Source organism: Aythya marila (genome assembly GCF_965140915.1).
Source record: "Aythya marila genome assembly, chromosome: 3".
NCBI classification, from domain to species: Eukaryota; Metazoa; Chordata; class Aves; order Anseriformes; family Anatidae; genus Aythya; species Aythya marila.
The window spans coordinates 77,251,111-77,266,839 of NC_139044.1; the positions used below are offsets into that span (position 1 = coordinate 77,251,111).

The 15,729-nt window shown below is 40.5% G+C and overlaps 1 protein-coding gene across 5 annotated transcripts in view; it reads left to right on the top strand.

Moving 5' to 3' along the window:
• Positions 1–10,300, top strand: part of PKIB (cAMP-dependent protein kinase inhibitor beta) — a 56,278-nt gene extending 45,978 nt beyond the window's left edge. For 4 of the 5 annotated variants that reach the window (XM_082756475.1, XM_082756477.1, XM_082756479.1 and 1 more), the window contains exons 2-3: positions 4,561–4,735; positions 9,248–10,300. In XM_082756475.1, coding sequence (XP_082612601.1) covers positions 4,588–4,735; positions 9,248–9,333 — 234 coding nt within the window. In that variant the 5' untranslated portion in view covers positions 4,561–4,587 and the 3' untranslated portion in view covers positions 9,334–10,300. Of the gene's footprint in view, positions 1–4,261; positions 4,394–4,560; positions 4,736–9,247 lie in introns of those variants that run through there. The other variant, XM_082756476.1, reaches the window with a different exon arrangement.
• Positions 10,301–15,729: the final 5,429 nt, after the last annotated feature.

The following is a 15,729-nucleotide window of genomic DNA, read 5'->3' on the forward strand; positions in this document are numbered from 1 at the left end:
AGCAGGAGACCATCAAGACACAAAATCAATCAATCTGGCTCTAGCAGTATTACTTGGCTATTCTATTTCTCAAGTGTTTCTAAGAGGATTTCATGTTTTCCAGTCTGTTCTCACTAATGAGCATTCAAAACGACTGGAAAGGTGTTTGGGAAGTGTACCTTTCAATTCAATAGTGCAGACAAAGGCCTAAGAGAAAAGTTTTCAAAAGGAGAGAAGAGTCTGAGTGGCAAAAAGTGATGCGTTTGGTTGTTCGGTTTCCTATGTGGAGTTGCAACAACATGGATGTCAGGAACATTTTGACATTTCCTGAAGAACAGTTTGTCCTTATAAGCAGAACAAAAACAGTATTTTGTCTTTGTATAAGACAGTAAAAAGATGAGAAGAAAAAAGAACTATCACAAATGTGTATGGTGGTGACTTATCTACTTTTTAGTAGATAAGGTGAGCAAGAGACAGCACTGACATTTAATGTGGATTGTGGTACCTGCTACGGCTACATGCTGTAAAGCATTTTTGCCTTGATCCTCGATACAAGTTGTTTTGGGAGACTTATTTATTCTTTTCCTTTGTCATTTATTTAAATAAATCTGTGACTCATTTTCCCCGGAGAAGCTGGCTATGCTGCTGACAAAAGAAGATTCAAAGATTAACAAACTAGCTGTCTTGCTTAGAAAAAAAAAAAAAAAAAAAAGTTGTTATTTTGCCTGCCATCCTTTTCTCTGAAGACACTCACTTGAAAATCTGATGCATACATTAATCAAACTTTACTTTTGGTGGTAGCCAGTTTGCACAAGCAGACTTCTTCCTTCCCCCTTGTGCACCAGAGAGGTCTTGCTGTGCGTCCTTTGTGGTCCTGCAGGAATTTCAGAGGGTTATCCAAGAAGATTAACTTTATACTCCTGAAATCCCTTAGCACTGTGTCATGGCCCATGAATGAGCAGCAACATTAATCTGGTACCATGAAATACTGATGGAGTACTTGTTGTGTTACTTTTTATTTATAATGACAGCCAAAGCCCTTGTGCCTAGTTTCAGTAGGAGAGTTCTTCTGGCAGTCCATCTGCCTTCCTACTGTTGACCTGCTGCAAACAGCTACTTTCCCCACTCAACTCATGTCCCACCCTGTCCCTTCTGCTTCTGGGCTGCCTGGTTTTTGCTTTGGAAAAGAGAGAGGCAGCGAAGTAGGGAATCTTCTGCTCCAGCAATCTGTCACTCTTCCTTTAAACTGTATACCATTAGCCTGGTGAGCAGTGACATGGGAGGAACTTGACAACAATAATTTGGAAGCTGAGAAAGACGACTGCGTGCTGGCATTGGTGAGATGTACATATCTTTATCTAGGATAAGTCTACAGCAAAATGAGCTCAGTGAAGCTGAAGGAGATGTTGCTGGTGGGAGGAGTGGAATTAGGAAAATTGATGCTGTGCACACTGTGATTATTATTTACTCTGTGAAAAAGCATGAAAAATGGTACACATAACACGTGTGAGAGGATGCCAGCTTCAGGAAGATAGTACCTGATGGAAATGGTGAAAAAAATAAAGCTAGACACAGATGAAGAACAGAAGAGCTCTACATCCATACCTAGATGTAGGACTTAGAAAATACTATTGTAAGGGAGCAGCAGAATGAAACTGAACAAAATCCTTAGAACATTAAAGAAAGAAATGCCATTTAGCTGCAGTACCATAGAAAGGTATTTTAAATATGGTCTGTTCCATGTTTGGAGGTAGACTTAAGTTTTGATTCATATTGTAAATTATAAGCCTGCTGGAGTAGTCTCATCTTTGAAATATACTTAGAGAGTGTCCCGTATTCAGTCATTTCTCTCCAAACTTAGAAGTGTGCTAGCTCAGTAAGTAGCCCTTAACTTTTGAACTCAGCCTTCTCCTCAGCCTCTGTTACCCAGGATTTAATACAGAAAAAAAAATGAAGATAATAACATAATGGTAACTGCTACACAAAGGACAGTGTATTGGTATTTTTAGATAGCTACATTTCAATTATGCCCACCCACCTGACAGATAATGATGGGCTGATTTCCTGTCCAACAAGTGTTCTAAGATTTGCCCCTTCATGCTTTTAAAATCAAATAAATCAAAATTCATGTACATGGAAGGATGGCAGACTGCCCTTCATCATCTTCCTGGGTTGCCTAGCATTATGCACTGACGGGAGATTACATCAGGGAGAAAGGGCTGGAGAGAAAAGGGAGGGATTTGACATAAGCGCCCAAGATGGCTAGGATGAAACTTTGCTACAGGAGAGGGTGGTTTGATACTGCTGTAGTTGTAGAGCGGATTTTCTCCATTTACAAAGTAATTGCAAGGGAGAAAAGAGGAAAAAACAAATGGACAAGGCAGGTTTGAGAAAGTCTCTGGTGTTTTAACTCATGTCAGTCTGGAGATCTTTTGATGAACAGCAGCCACCTCACAACAGTGTTGGCCCACCAACTGTGTGGCCGAAGTGAGATGGGCAGCACTGCAGCCACACCGATATTTTGGCATCAGGAACAAATCTTAATGCCTTTTCCAAGCAAAGGAAGATGCTGAGGATTTTCTGTTCTGATGTGTAACTTACAGTCCTTACTTGCTCTGGTGAGCATGTGGAGAAATATGCTGGAGAAAAATGGACACCCACAGTCAGGTAAATATGAACACCTACAAAAAGCCATGAGACTCTCTGTAAATTTGGATTCATTCTCCTTATTTTGTTATTTCTTGTTCAGGGCTGAGCTCATCCATTTTAATGAACACACCATATTGCCATATCTAAACCAGAATTGTGATACACATACCTTGTATATTTTCTCAAAGTCATATTCTTGAGTGTCTTTTATCACTTTTATATTTTTGCTGCTTATGGGAAAGATTCATTTGGACTTGTCCTGGCTGTTTTCATGCAAGACAGAACTTTCAAATATCAGGGTCAGAACCGTTAGTCACTGACTTTGGTGGAAGAAAGTGGTTTGTTTACCAGTTCAAGTCATCCTTCAGACTTGCAGATTTTACTTAAACCTCATTTCTTGCCAAGGAGGATTCATTTCTTTTATTACAACGCATTCAGAGATACAAAAAAAAAAAAAAAAAAAAAGGATATTTATTTTCATAATTGGAGTGACACAGCTGAAGGAAGTTTGAGGGAGAAGAGGGAAATGTTCTTTGTGGTGGAAACAAGGCCAGCATCAGTAATCAAAGCTCTGCCCCTCCCTTCCTGCACATCAGAACAGGCAATGTTCAGCCTACAGATCTCCCTCGGTTTTTCTATCCACAAAGTGAGAGCACTACTGTTTCCCAACCTTAGCAGAATTTTAGAGTGGTGACTATGATTCTCCATTTCTTATATGAGGAACAGTAAAAATGAGACTTTGCTTATCTAACTCTCATTCTACATACAGGCAGTTGTCAATCAAAACCTGATATTCTTCCATCAGGCGGGTCTCCAACCCCATCTGTATCCTTTCCACATCACATGCTGAGCACAGTGACACAGAGACAATATTCCTGTTCTCGCACTGCACACAGAACCGCACTCATACAGAGCAAGTATTGCTTTTAATTGAACAGTTCATGTTCAATTATTATAATTTACGCTGTTAATTACTGGAAATTATTGTGTAAAATTCTGGTGTGATAGCCTTCTGTGATTCTTAATGAAACAGTCGATAATGGGAGCTTTCACACACTATCCCTGTGTGTGACAGGCAGCTAAGTATCACCTTCTGCTCCAGGTGTTCTCACAGAAGCTGGTGCCCTGGGGTGTGATGCTGCAAACGCATCTATTCCTGATCCAAAGCCCATTGTGGTCAGCAGGAGTTTTCACATTCAATTCAATTGGCTTTGAGACAGGCTTGAGGGAACAGAACACTGTTGGCTTTATTCAGTCCAGGGTTTGGTTATTTGTTAGGTAAAAGTCACATGCACAAGCTGAGGTTAAACCAAGCAAACAAGTTATTTCTGTAGGAGCAGAGGAAAGCAAGTGGCTTGGTATTTACAGGATAAAGAAATTTTGTGCGTTTTTTTGTTTGTTTGTTTGTTTCTTTGTTTGAGGGATCTTTTTATATAATTTACTCCTCTGTGAAAGGAATTTGTTCTAACAAGATTCTAAATAATAGTCCAAACAAGATTCCTAATAAAGAAGGTATGTTCTGCTTCGCAGAGACAGTATGACTAAACAGAGTTTCAGTTCCCTTTCCAGTGGCTGTGTGTCAAAACCACTTATAAAGAGAGCTCAGGTCATAAAAATGCATACAAGTGGCTGGCAGAAAGGTCTGTTGCTGACTTTATTCGCAGGTTTTCTGTAGGTCAAGAGCTGTGCATTGTGCTCCTCGGGTGTGCAAATGGCAACATAAGGAAATGCACAGGCACATACAGCTTCAGCACCCAACATTGAGGTATGTGGCTTTACTAACAACAGACTCACTGGGGCAAAGCCTGTGGCTGTGATTTTGTTGAGCAGCATGTTTGATTAGTGTCCATCCCGAAGAAGCAGACTGATTTCATCATTGTTTTGTTTCGTTTTGCCAGGCTGTAGCTGTTTTCTTCTCATGTTTTTGAGCAGATGTTGCTATGAGGAAAGGAGTCAGCAATGACTGATGTGGAGCCTCTGGTCACAGATTTTGCAGCATCAGGAAGGTCGGGCCGCCGGAACGCCTTGCCAGATATCTTGGGCTCTCCTGCCGGTGCTGGGACTTCAGACCTGCCACACAAACTGGCCGAGCTCTCCGTTTCAGAAGGTAATGCCTGCACATCCCAGAAGCAGGCATTTCTATGCATTCTGCCATCATGCAATTTTGATGTCAATACTAATCTCTCTGTCTTCATTCAGGATTAAGTTCAACCTTCTAAAGCAGTTACCGCTTGTACCTCCTAACAAGACAAGTTAATTTTAACCCAGACTGAGTCTGCCACATCCACCCACAGATTCTCTGTGCAGTAGGTTGTGGAAGGGTGCTGGAAACTGAATTCCAGTTCCACTGAAGAAAGGGAGAAACAATACATTGCTGGGTAGAGTGGAAAACCACCACACCAGCTATAAATTAGGGTCTCCTCCTGCACTGAGATAACATAGCACAAGACAGTAAGCTGTGCTGCTGATCTGATTACAGCTGTCATCCTAACTCAGACGTTTAGATTAAGAGTAGGGTTTGCACTGATTTACTGCTGCTACTAAGCTTTGGACATTGCTGTCTGACAGCAGTGTTGTGTTTTGCCACTTTTCTTTAGGTTGGTAAGTGCTCTGTTAATGAACATGGGTCTAATTGATGCTGGCTTTGCATTTGAAGTTTTGTTTTTGTTCTGTTTTGTTTTGTTTGTCTTTTTACTTTCAGAGAGATTGTCAGATTCTTTTCACTGCTCAGACTGGACTGAAGAAAAGCCTGATTTCTGATGCCTGTGAAAAGAGAATTATAGGTTGTCTCTGAGCATGGCTAGCCCCTACTTTTTTAGGTCCTGATTTGGAATAATTTTTTCTTTCTCATTCCTGTCACTTTTGCAGCTCTTACAAACACCACTGCAGCTGGTGGCCTCAATTCTAACAGCTGCAATGGTGCAGGGACAGCACAGTGAGCCTGTGCTGAGGAATGGAGGGCCCATGAATCCGAGCAGGTTACAGGAAGGATTTCCAGGATGTATGTCCTGTATGTCCTGCTTGTATATTGCTTAAAGCAATTGCAGGGTGTTGAATTTACAGCCTCCTAAAACACCATGAAGTTGTTGGGGGTTCTTTGATTACAATTTGTTTTTGCTCTGAACATTACATTTATACTCATGTCTTTGGGGTTCTGTAATCCAAACCCATCTTGGGCACATCAAAGGACTGCTGGTGGTGAAGGTAGGGTGGGCAGTAGGTAGGGTGGTGCTGGTGGGCAGGTAGAAACAGCACTTCCAGGAGGAATGCGAAGGGACTGGATCACCACCTCCTGGCTTTGAATGTGGGAAGGAGAGAGAAATAAGGACCTGAAAGGGATCTGCTGGAAAGAGGCATTACCTTTGAAAAAGGGAATAAGGACTTATAAAGGGGAGAGGGTGGACATAAAAAAAGGAGGGGGGGATAACAACGAAGATGGTCAGATATATTTAGGCTGAAGGGCAGTACTGAGAAGAATTGGGGGGATCTCGAAGATTCCCCCAATTGTGTGTGACTTCAGCACTGAAAATCCATTCCAAAGTATAGACAGGCACTTAATGTTTAATGCTTTAATTTTCAAATATGATGTTTGTTTGTCTGTTTGTTTGTTTTAATTTCAAAAAGCTCTTCCACCTGGCACAGGTTGCACGTGGTGAACAGGGAGCAGGTTCCAGCAAGAGGGAACTGTTTCCCTTATGAAAGGGGATGCAGATGGGAATTGCTGTTGTTATTAGTGTCAGAAGCTGTGGAAGTAAAGCTCTTGGACTGGCTAGTCCAATCCACTGAAATATTCATTCCTACATTACGTATAACTAACCTTTGTATTGTTTAGAGCAGTGAACCATGAGGGACGTGCACAAAACCATGTTAAACAAAGCTCAAAACATACAGCAGTGGTAGATAAATGCCTCGTGTTTGTTTCATTTTGGTCTCTAGAAAGCTTAGTAGTTGGAAATTATATACTTTTTAAAACATGGAAAATTTCTCTCTGATCCTTTTTTTTTTTTTTTTTTTTTTTTTCCCTGATTAAAAATAAACATGAAAGAGTGAATGCCTTGTTAAAAGAAATGTTACAGCACAACATATAATAAGCACTCTAGACAGAATAATCCTCTTCTGGTGTTCATCCAATGTATAAAGAAAAAGAAATGACACAGCTACATTAGTATTAGCAAAATGTACCAATGCTTTCTTACAAATGCAAGGACCAGCACTGCCAGGATTTGGAGAACAATTTAGAGCACGGAATTATCCTTTGCTTTTGTCGTCGGCATATAGCTGTACCAGAGCATGCCCGGAAGGAGCAGCGGCTGTTATCAGCACTCTGCAGTAATGATAATAAAAAGTGAATACAGGACACAGTTAGTCACACTGTGACGAGTGGGCCCTGCTTGGGTGCTTTTTGGGGTTGGGAATTGGGAATTCTACAAGTACCGAATGGGAATTACAGCCTCATTTTCTTGTCAGTTAAACTTCCAATCAGCCAGCAAGAAAAATGAGGGGAACTCGTCAATGGAGAGAAAGTTTGTTTGTAAGTTCAAATGCTATGACTGGGAAATTGTTTGCTTGGGAAACATTTTGGGCTCTAACAAGCAACTCTTTTGCCTGTCTCTGGCTTTAAAAATAAGCTATTAACAAAATGAAAGCCACTTCCAGCTCAGAGCAAAAAGGCTGGATAAATGAGAAAAGTGAAGATGGAACATGTGGCTATATAAAGCATGCCCTATTTTTTTCTGCTGTGAAAGATTCAGTGAAGATTGTGGGAAATGGCGAGGAGGACTCTCCATCTTGCTTCAAATTTAGCTAACACTCTTTGGATCATACATTTCCTTTCCTTCTAAAATGCTGTTACTTGCTGTCAGAGAGAAAGGTCAGGAACAGAATGTGCTAATACCATTTGTCTGGTTGAGATAAGATGCATGTATTCTTTATGAATACACAAGGATCCTGTCTGTGTGATACAAATTGCTGTGTACCCTGAAGGTTGCACCAAATTCATGTTCTCATTGACACGGATGGGAGAGATTTTGGCACCAGCTACTTCTGTCAGAGCCTAATTCTGAAATTAAGGCTATCTGTAGCCTAACTACCTCTGGTGATGTGTTAGTTTTGGAGGGCTGATAGTTCCCAAAGGTGGTCTGGTAGGAGGCTGTAGTGGAACCACGTTAAACAATTGATTGTTGTCACTGGTGGTCCAAAGGTTAAAGAGTAGTCCGCAAGAAGTTTGAGAGCAAAGAGGCCACACTGGCCACCTGTAATCTGCTTTAGGGGAAAATTCTGCAAAAAACTTGTTTGCTGATTTTTTTTTCTAGGTGACTATGTATGACTGACTTGATGCACTCAGCAGCTTAGCACTTGTTGCACACCCAAATGCTGCTGAGTACGAGATTAGATTTCCTTGAGCAAAGTATGTTTTCCTCTACCCTGTTTGCAAGACTCCACTGGTATTGGACATCCAAGCCCACATAGAAGCAGCGAATAGAGGAGATTGCTCTATCTCCCCTTCCACAGCAGTGCTGTGCTATGTAATAGTGAAGGATGGCAAATAACTCATTTCTTAATTTACCAGTGTAAATCTCTAAAGCCTCCAAACCACTGAGCAGGCTGAGAACATCAAGCAGTTTCTGCCAAGAGCTTTAGCTGATGCATTGTTGTGGTATGTAGAGACCAAGATATATAATTCTTTTGTCTATTTGTGATATTTAACGGCAAGTCTTCAGGGCAAATAGCTGAAAATGTACCCCTTAGATTATGATTATTAAAGTGGATAGAACTCAGAAGATGGTACAACCAGATTTGCTGAGCAGATCCCTCCTTGCCTGCAAAAGCTACGGTCTGTCTTGGATTTGTGTATACAAACTGTTTTGTTACCATTGTTAATGCCATGTGGGACTTGAAGATAGTGTGAAAATAATTACACTTTGCAAGGAAATCAAGGCAGGAGGAGTTCTCATTTCTCAGTGACAGAAATCGAGCATCAAAAGAGTTGGAGCTGAATTCTGTTGTCCTAATGATGACCTTGACCATAAATCACTTATGCTAGGGCGCTTTTACTTGTACTACTCATGTAATCATTCCACTGTAATGTATGGAAGAATGAGCTTCCAAGTCAGAATACAAGGGAAACAAAAAATAATAAATAAATAAATATATATACACACACACATCCCCTCATCTTGTGAAAACCGGATGAATTTTCCATGGTATTTCTTGGTAAGGAAGGTCAGCCAGATAACTGGCATGTTCATAAATTGTAATGTTATCTACCTGAAACCAAGCAATGCTGAGAGGAATGCAATCTTCTAACCTGACTTTGGAAATAAACCAGAAAAAATAATAATAATGAAAAGTTATCTCCAATCTGATTCTTACAACCAAGTGCACATTGATCAGCAGATGCAAGGAGCAGGGAAATGAGCATCAATAGGAAATTGCTTTTGGATGATGCCTTTGCAAGTTCTTTGTCTTTTGAGTTAATCTTCTTTTCCAAAGCACCCATGAGTGTGGTAATAATGAGCCAATCTAAATAGTGGTGATCAGTAAACCCAAATATTTGGCTGCAATTAAAAAGCTCTGAGAGTGTGTGTAGTATAAACGTTGGATTCTGTATTTTTTCTAGATGAAGGAGCAGAAGGTGGAGAAGTACCATCATCCAAAGCCTTGCTGGAAAGTCAAGAGGCAGAGGGAAAGAGCAGTGATTCCTAACACTTAAGGACTGCTGGAATAGTGAAACTCATCAACAGACTTTCCAGAGTTTCCCTGTGTTGTTCCCTGTTCTGAAGTGTGGTAGCTACTGCAGCAGCACAGACAAGACTTTTGCACACCCTTGTATCTAGGTGGCATTAAGATGGAACTACTTTTTTTTTTTTTTTTTTCTACTGTAGTCCATCAGAATGTTCTGAACAATGTTCTACACATCCAAATGGGAAGAGAACTAAGAATGTATCTGTTGTTCTGAGTTTTTTAATGGTTATTGTATTCATCCTAACTAATCTTCTTTGACAGTTTCAATGAATATAAATAGCAGATGTACCAAGTAATGATCGCTTTAAAATTAAAGACCTATTTCTTAATTTTCCAAAATAGCTTCTTTCTCTCTGACACAAAGGTGTATTTATTCTCCCCACCTTAAGAAGATAATAAGTATGTATTAGATTACAGACCTAATCTGCTGTTTGTCTCCAAAGATTTTTGTTCTCATTAGGGATATATAGATGAATATGGAAAATAGAAAAAAAAAAAAAAAAAAAAAACACATATATTTTTCTCTCTTCCTCCTAACTTCAAAGCATTTTGTATACCACTTAAACCACCAGTGTCTGTTTTTAAATGTTCTTTAAACTCTAGTTGATTATGGCAGATCATTTCACATATCCCGCTCCCAGCAGTCTTGCTACTTCTGTCATTTCTGTTTTCAGGCTTAATATTGTAGCTATTCATGTGTATCTGAAATAAAATAGCCATGTTTGTAAGTGATTAAAACTGTTTGATCTTACAATGAAAATTAAATAGCTATTATGTTTTCCGTCTTCTGTTGAATCCTTGATGTTTCTTTTATTTGACAAGACTCAAACCCTGTAATATAAAATTATTTCATCTCAGTTTTGCTTTTTTTCTTTACTGCTGATAAAGATGTTCCAATGTTTTTGGTATTTACAAAGGGTTTTCTCCACTGAAAGGCATTGTTGTGTTATGGAAGTCATGCTCCTGAAAATACCCACATGCACTCCTTTATTGTAGGAGATCAGAGATTCATGCACAGACATGCACCGTTACTGCAACCTAAAGCAGCTGCCATTTTATGTGCTTTGTGAAACCTAACCAACACTGACAATCAAATGCTTTTTTTTTGCCCATACAGTCTCTTTGCTGGACTGTAGCCAGAGGGAAGAAGCATCCCCAATAGGAACATCACACATCTGACAGGTATTACATCTACAAAATACCTGTGTATTGTATTGTATAGTTGGCAGAGAGCTGGCAGAGAGGTTTTACCACACCGCTACCCATGCTATACATTTGCATTTGTTCATGGGCTGCCTTTTGGGACCACTCAGCAAAGGGTAAATTTCATCCAACTGAGGCAATACTGAATAGCCTCCTCTTATCTGCATTCCTTTAACAAGTGCAGTATCTCAGAATTACTTTCAAGGTTGGAAAGGTCAATAACCTACTCTGCTGGTGCAAAACAGGTGGCTTAAGAAAGTCTGAAGTAGCTGACATGGAGGACCAGAGATGGAAACCACAGTGGAGAGGGACTCAGAGTTAACTTGTATCCGTGGTACACATGCTTGTTTGGGTTGCAGTCCCATTCTTGTACACCACCCTCCTTTATAGCATCTGGGCACATAAAAGCGTTGTTTCAAGAAGTTAAAATGATCCCATGGAAATCAAATGGTAGAGCATTACTGAAACAGAATTCCTTATATGCTTTAAGTGGAGCATATGCTAAAATGCTCTTTTGGGTCATGACCTATATTGAATTTTCCTCTTCCATCACAGTTGCAGCACTGGATATATTTAGAATCTTCTCTTACATTAAACAGACACTGAAATTTGGGTTAGAGGAGTAGTACTTAAACAAGTATTTTGCAAACCTGAGAAACTTTGATTTTATTTTATTTTTTTTTTCTATTAAAATACCAGTCATGCAAAACAGATGAATTTAGCAAATTATTCATGTGATAAACTAGGTATAAAAATCACTCCACAGACACACATACACAGAGTTAATTGCTCACCGATGTTGAGTTTAGAACCTTAAGCAGGGTGCTAAACACCCTGGAAAACTGGTGCTTACTTTGTTCTTGAGCTGTATGAACCTGTCATTGAGAGAAAGGGTATGGAAAGAAGGTTAAAAGAAACACTGCACAAGAACTAAAGACAAACAGGAAGATTTAAAATGCAACTCAATTAAAAGCAGGATTAATGTGTTTGATCTATAATATGTGGGGTTTGCAAATGATCACTACAGTCCTCATTTGCCTGTTTATTATCTGGTTGCAGATTAACCAAGTTGCAGAAGCAGAAATACTTTTTTTTTTTCTTTCCAAATGTATGTACGGTTTTTGTCTAAAGAATTGTTAGTCTAAGCTGCATGAGAGAGCTCTTTTGTAGTCAGGTTGGATATAAAAGATGAGTAGCTATCAGGGCTAACTATACTCTAGATCTTGTCAAATAAGCCTTTCTAGGCTGAGGCAGCTGTGTATTTCTGACCAGTATACCTAGAACTGCAAACACTGGCTGTTGGGAGAAACATCATGCTGAAAAACTTTGGTACCAAAGAATTTATTAATTCTGTATTACTCTTAACTCAGACAGACAGGAGATAGTGAAGCCCCTTCCAAGCTCTTTGGGGGCCTCCAGGCCTGGGCTTTAGGGGTTTGGACAGGGTTACAGTCTGAAGCACCCCTGAAGTTGTGGTTCATTTTTTGTTAGTATCTTGAAGATAGGTCATAAATCCTGATGAACTTTGGCTGAGCCTGTAAAAAGCCAATTAAGTGCTTCTGAATACTTCCCGCTGAGCCAGTTTATCCAGCTTTAACCAATATTCAGGATATACCACCCTCCCATTAGTTTGGCTAATGAATAATTAATGATAGTGTTTTCTCTTAATCCATACAGTAACAGATTTATGGCCCTGAATCAGCAGAATATTTTAAAACGTGCTTAACTCAAAATACAGACTAGTCTCACTGAAGTCAATAGAACCACTCAGTGCCTAAAATTAGGTACATACTTAATTAGCTTGATAAATGACACCATCAAACTTCTATTAGGGCTAACCTGGTATTAAAATGCATTAATCCCAATTTCCATTTTCAGCGAGTGCAGCACAGGCAATAGCATCTTTTTCATCAGCATAAAACACTGTCCTGGGCTTTTATAGAGCCAAGACATGTATTAGGACCAAGCAAAAAGGTAACTGTTGTCTCCAAATTTTAGAACGTAATGAAGTAATTATTCATTCTCAGCCACACTGCATACTTAAAAGAAAAGGAAAAAAAAAAAAAAAAGCAAGGAAATAAAAATAAACTCCTGTAACTTCATTGTGCATGCATAAAACAATTTAGGTACATTGCACATGTATAAAATTGGCCTCAATCTTTTCCAGATGTCATTAAGACAGTAATTTTCTTTGGGTCAGCCCTTCATCAGAAGCTCCATGTAAGAGGTGGGTGAACATGCTGAGGCATGTCTTTTGTTGTTATTAATCAAGAAAGCTCAATTTGTTTTCTGGAAGGCAATGAAGGAGTAAATAGGTTTTAAGGTAGAGGACTGATTATTAGAATGTTCTAATTTAGAAAGATAAAAAGGAGTAAGTAAACTTTTTTTTTTTTTTTTTTTTTTTTTTTTTAAAGCTTATTTGCTATAATTCCTCATACAGCTACCTTCACCTATGGCATATGCCATTATTCTTATTATTCTGGTATAATACTGCATCAGCTGAGCTTAAAAAGAAATGTCGGATGAAATGAGTGGCAAAACAGTTTGCAGGGTGGCATATTTTAAAAGGATTTTGCAAATCATTGATAGTACAGCAATGCAGAGGTTGGATTCGGTTGTCATTGAAGACAAAGATCATTTTACACTAATTGCAGTGTGAATTGTATCTAATTTTAGTTTTAAGTCATGAGTTACTAATCATACAGAAAATTTCTCCTGTTTTAGAAAGCCCATGAACAAAGGATTGTTCATGACAAGGAGACTGCTCAGTGGAAACATCATACATGTTTGCACTGTCCAAGATATGATATTTGGTTATATGGATCTTTGATGTGATGTGACCAATTCTCTGTTGTGCAGCTTTCAGTCCAGGTCATAACGGAATAGTAATGACTTATATGTCTTTTACATGCATAATATGCTTCCAAATGGGGCCTAGCAGACAAAAAGGATTGTGCACATAGAAGTTTCTTCATGTGTACTATACAGGAAAATAAATTTTGACGTGTATGTTAAAAGTAATCAGTATTCCTATACTCACTTTGTGGATGCTATTAATAAACAGATGCTTGTAAATGATAGGTCAGCTGCCATATACCACCTGTTTCACTGTTAGGGGTCTGCAGTTTTTGTGAGAGAATTTATTTAAATAATGCTCAGCTACTTCCATGTAAGAATCATATATCAAAATATTAGCTGATGGCTTATTCTCAGTTTTTATCCCAGCATATTCATAGTTGCACCACGATGACCTACTGTTTGACAAGCAGAGATGTTGAATTATACCTTCTTTATCACTCCCATATAGTGAGAGACTACACAGTTATGACACATTAATAAATACAGTAGTGATCATACAAAGAATTATAACTGCACTTGCATTAATTAAAAAAGAAAACACAGCAGTGGTGAGAAGAGATTTAAACCGCACTTTACCATTGTGTATACCAAATACCTCTACATTTCATACATGCAAAGAGGAATATTTCAAGATGTAGAAAACTTCTTAGGGCTGCTTTGTATTCCTCTGTTCTCCCTGCTTGAGCTCTGTATGAGATAAAACCCATGAGGAACAATGGAAAAGTCAGATTTATTTCTGCATGGCTTTCTTCACCGGTTTGTCACAAGCCTCATTTGCTGTGCGCAAGGAGCATAAGCCCCAGACCTGCTGAGGAGCGCTGAGGGTCTCCAGGATCTCCACTGGGCTGTGCTGAGCCCACTAGGGAACAATGGTCATGAGTTCCAAAGTGGTTTGGCTAGAAGTAACAAGGACTTAACTGTCCTACCACCTAGTGGGATCCTCAGTCTGCCAGGTAGTTTGTTTGAATAGATGGAGTCAGTTGTTTAAGAGACCTCAGCGCCAGCTGGGAGACAGCTACTTGAGAGTGAAGTGCAAAGCAGGCAACAGCTGGGCTAGTGACTGATTGTGTCCAGCTGATCTGAGACACCTAGCTTTTTGCTAGGGGTCCAAACACGTCATTACAGTCAGTACCTCAATGTTTGTACATACAGAAAGCTTGGTGATCACAAGCAGCAGAGATCTCGCACCTCTGAGAATATTGCTTTAATGGTTAGATTGGGAAAATAATCCTGGCTAAACCCTCCAGCTACATAAGCACTGTCACTAGCAGAAATGCAGCACTTCTTCCTGCTGTCCCTTCTAACCTACTCCCTTATAGTGCGTCTGTCACCTCTCTGACCTGAAGACCCAGATCTCCCATGGAAACTCACTCACGCTGCATGGGCAAAGGCAAGGAATTTAGGGTCCAAGGGCTGAGCTAGCCAAAAGCACGTTCAACTTGCCAGGTCTTTGACTTTTAATGCAAGCCGTATAGTTTATGGAAAAAGTATTTGGCTGATGATATAAAGCCTGCAACATAAAGGGACCCCATTTAATGATTTAGACAATCCTTACCAGTGCTTTATTACTACTTGATGAGAATCCCCCGTATAGTGACTGCAATTGCAGTGCCTATCACACAGCGCACTGAGAAACGAATCCCTGAGAGAATGGTTTAACCTTCCTGCATGTATCTATCTGCGTTTGCCACAAGCCTTGGGCACTTCGGTCACACTCTTAAACGACCCACCAGTGGAGGCGGCCGGCGGGCACGAGATGGCGCCCGAGCCCGCGGCAGGCCATCGGCCGGGCCCTGCCGGTCCTCATAAGCGCTCCCACCCCGCCTCGCCGCGCCTCAGACATCTCAGAGTTTGGGCTGCCTTCGCTAAAAACCATGACGTGAAAAAGAGGGAGAGCTGTGGCAGCGCCAAGCAGCTCGGCTCCGGCGGCAATGCGGGACCGCGCTCCCCGGAGGGGCCGGCAGAGGGCGCCGCCGCCCGCCCGCCCGCTCGCTGCCGCCCGCGGCTGGTTGCGGCCCCGGCGCGGTGTGCAGGCCGCCACGGGAGGGCTTCCTCGGCCCCACACCAAAACCTGACCTACCTGTCGCCTGCTCGATCGCTCAGCCAGCCCAGCCCATTCCTTTTCCCTGCCTGAATGTCTTATCTAACGCCATTTGGCGCCCACGTCAACTTCCTCACTGCCTTCAGTGCTCACTCCGTTCTTACAGACCTGCTTATGCCTCCTTATGCCCTACATCAACTGTTAGTGCTTCAAACATCCCCTATGAGAAAGCAGTCTCACCAGTTGCCTTTTTA